This window comes from Myotis brandtii, unplaced genomic scaffold, assembly GCF_000412655.1.
Source record: "Myotis brandtii unplaced genomic scaffold, ASM41265v1 scaffold1956, whole genome shotgun sequence".
NCBI classification, from domain to species: Eukaryota; Metazoa; Chordata; class Mammalia; order Chiroptera; family Vespertilionidae; genus Myotis; species Myotis brandtii.
Genome location: NW_005357294.1, coordinates 10,177 through 12,758, shown reverse-complemented (window position 1 = coordinate 12,758; position 2,582 = coordinate 10,177). Strand labels below are relative to the sequence as shown.

Sequence of the window (2,582 nt, the reverse complement as noted above, 5' to 3'; positions counted from 1 at the left end):
TCCCTTCTCCCCCTCCCCCTCTTCTCCCTCCCCCTCCTCCTCCCCCTCCTTAGACCGGGAGGAGCCGGTGCTCCAGGAGGAGGCTGCCTCTGCGGGGAAGGGCTCCGGAGGCCTCTCCAAGCTGCCTTCCTTCATCTCCCTGCAGTCCACGCCCAGCCCAGGCGGCCAGCCCAGGGCCCCGACCACCAGGAGCGCCCCCGCCAAGGACTCAGGTAGGCAGCCAGCCCCAGCACGGCCAGGGGTCTTTCCGTGCCCAGCTCCGACCCAACAATCAGAGTCTCCAGGTGGCCCATGGCTGAGCACCTGCCGCCGAGGGGCGGGGCTGAGGTGTGAGCGCACAGCGGCCAAGGGCTGATTTAATTAGAAAGCACCCATTTCTGTTAATTTGTTCTGGAAGCTCAGCGCACGCTCCTGGAGAGAACAGATGCTCCCTCTCCCCGATGAGCGTTTGGGGCTTGGTAAATGGCTCCACTCAGCCTTGTTGAGGAGAGAAAAGAGGATTTTATGGCTGCAAACGACCCTTTCTGTAAACATTTTACAGCTCTCCGCGCGTTTGAGTGACGATAAACCCCACGCAGCTCGGCGGGCTGCAAATTTGCGACCATACGGCCATCATTTTATTGTCATATTTCACGGTCGTAACGTTAATGGAAGATGCTTGCCGCAGCCTCCTCTAGCAGCTCCGCTGAGCACGCTCAAACGCGGACGCGGAGGGGCCGGCCCGCCCGCCTCATCTCAGCCCCCACTTGGGCGAGGAGCGGCCTGGCCCTGCATCGGGTGTGGCTCCCTGGGGTGCAGAGGGGCCGCTGGGAGCTCTGCTGCCACTTTCATTCTGTAAGATCAGGAACCCGGCAGCCAACCCAGAGTCAGGAGGCAGGTGGGCGCCCCATCCGCCTGCCTCCCTGCTCCCTGGAGGTGGGGGGGAGGGCCCAGGGCAGGAGGCCGCTCCTGGGCTTGCGCTCAGCTGAGCAGGTGGCTGGGGCTCAGCCGGAGGGGCACATGGAGAGGCCGCCTGTGGGCAGCTGCGTGGAGGCGTCTGGTCCTCGGGAACACGGCCTGTGAGGGGGCTTTGTGGGAAGGGAGAGGCGGTGGCGCCCATGAGTGTGGACCTGAGCGGGCCCCTTGGACACGACTCTCCGCCCTCTGGTTCCTTGCTCCTGACCACAGGCTGCCCCGCCCCCTGCCCCACCCAGCCAGCTGCTTGCACACACCTGGCTTTCCCTCGAAGGAGCAGCGTGGTGCCAGTGTGCACCTGCTCCCAGCTCCGCCTGCAGACCGCCAGGGCCTACCCAGCCCAGGGCACTGCTCCCACCTCTCCTGGGTGGGCCACAGGGGCCAGGCCTGCGCCCGCTGGACGCTGGATCCAGGGTGGCCTGTCTGAAGCCACTGTCCCCACTTCCAGAGCCCCTGCTGTGCATGCCCCTCAGGGAGCTTGGGGGGCTTCACCTGCCAGGGGGCTCCTGGCACCTGACCTCTGCCCTTCTCGGAACAGGGAAACCTCTGCACATCAAACCCCGGCTGTGAGGGCCCAGGGTGCCAGCCCACGCCTACCTCAGCCCTCCGCGCTGGACAGGAAGGAGGCTACCCACCGCCACCGCCCCAGGAGGGCTGCCTGCCACCAGACGCCCTGGGGGCTGCTGGGCCATCGCTTCCTCTGGGAGCCCCTGTCGCCATGCCACAGCTCACGGACAGCCGCTGCCCACGGGTCCTCTGGGAGCCCCTGTCGCCATGCCACAGCTCACGGACAGCCGCTGCCCACGGGTCCTCTGGGAGCCCCTGTCGCCATGCCACAGCTCACGGACAGCCGCTGCCCACGGGTCCTCTGGGAGCCCCTGTCGCCATGCCACAGCTCACGGACAGCCGCTGCCCACGGGTCCTCTGGGAGCCCCTGTCGCCATGCCACAGCTCACGGACAGCCGCTGCCCACGGGTCCTCTGGGAGCCCCTGTCGCCATGCCACAGCTCACGGACAGCCGCTGCCCACGGGTCCTCTGGGAGCCCCTGTCGCCATGCCACAGCTCACGGACAGCCGCTGCCCACGGGTCCTCTGGGAGCCCCTGTCGCCATGCCACAGCTCACGGACAGCCGCTGCCCACGGGTCCTCTGGGAGCCCCTGTCGCCATGCCACAGCTCACGGACAGCCGCTGCCCACGGGTCCTCTGGGAGCCCCTGTCGCCATGCCACAGCTCACGGACAGCCGCTGCCCACGGGTCCTCTGGGAGCCCCTGTCGCCATGCCACAGCTCACGGACAGCCGCTGCCCACGGGTCCTCTGGGAGCCCCTGCTGGGACCTGGAGGCCTGCAATTGAGTCGCCCTGGAGAAGGGGAGGGGCTGGCCGCAGACCCCGGAGGTACAGAGCTGTGACCACTGCTCTGTCCTCCCACCTGCCCACCAGGCTCTGGACCTGAACAGGGCCAGGCAGGGTAAAGGTGCCCCCCTGCCTGTCCCTCATGGCCACGCCACCATGACTTGTGGGGAAAGGCCCAAGGGAGCCAGGGGCCATGACTGCAGCTGGCTGGGATGGGGTCCCCACACCGAGTCCCCCCGGAGGCCCCTGGGCAGCTCGAGAGTGGCTGGGCCGG

At 67.7% G+C, this 2,582-nt stretch overlaps 2 protein-coding genes across 2 annotated transcripts in view; both read left to right on the top strand.

The window, feature by feature from the left end:
• The window catches only part of ZC3H3 (zinc finger CCCH-type containing 3), a gene marked incomplete at its 5' end in the record, with an annotated part of 47,421 nt that extends 44,872 nt beyond the window's left edge, over positions 1-2,549 (top strand). The window contains 2 exons of the mRNA XM_014538685.1: positions 3-212; positions 1,493-2,549. Coding sequence (XP_014394171.1) covers positions 3-212; positions 1,493-1,524 — 242 coding nt within the window. The remainder of the gene's footprint in view (positions 1-2; positions 213-1,492) is intronic.
• The window catches only part of MAFA (v-maf avian musculoaponeurotic fibrosarcoma oncogene homolog A), a 6,339-nt gene continuing 5,485 nt past the window's right edge, over positions 1,729-2,582 (top strand). The window contains exon 1 of the mRNA XM_014538684.1: positions 1,729-2,350. Within this exon, the coding sequence (XP_014394170.1) occupies positions 1,729-2,350 (622 nt within the window). The remainder of the gene's footprint in view (positions 2,351-2,582) is intronic.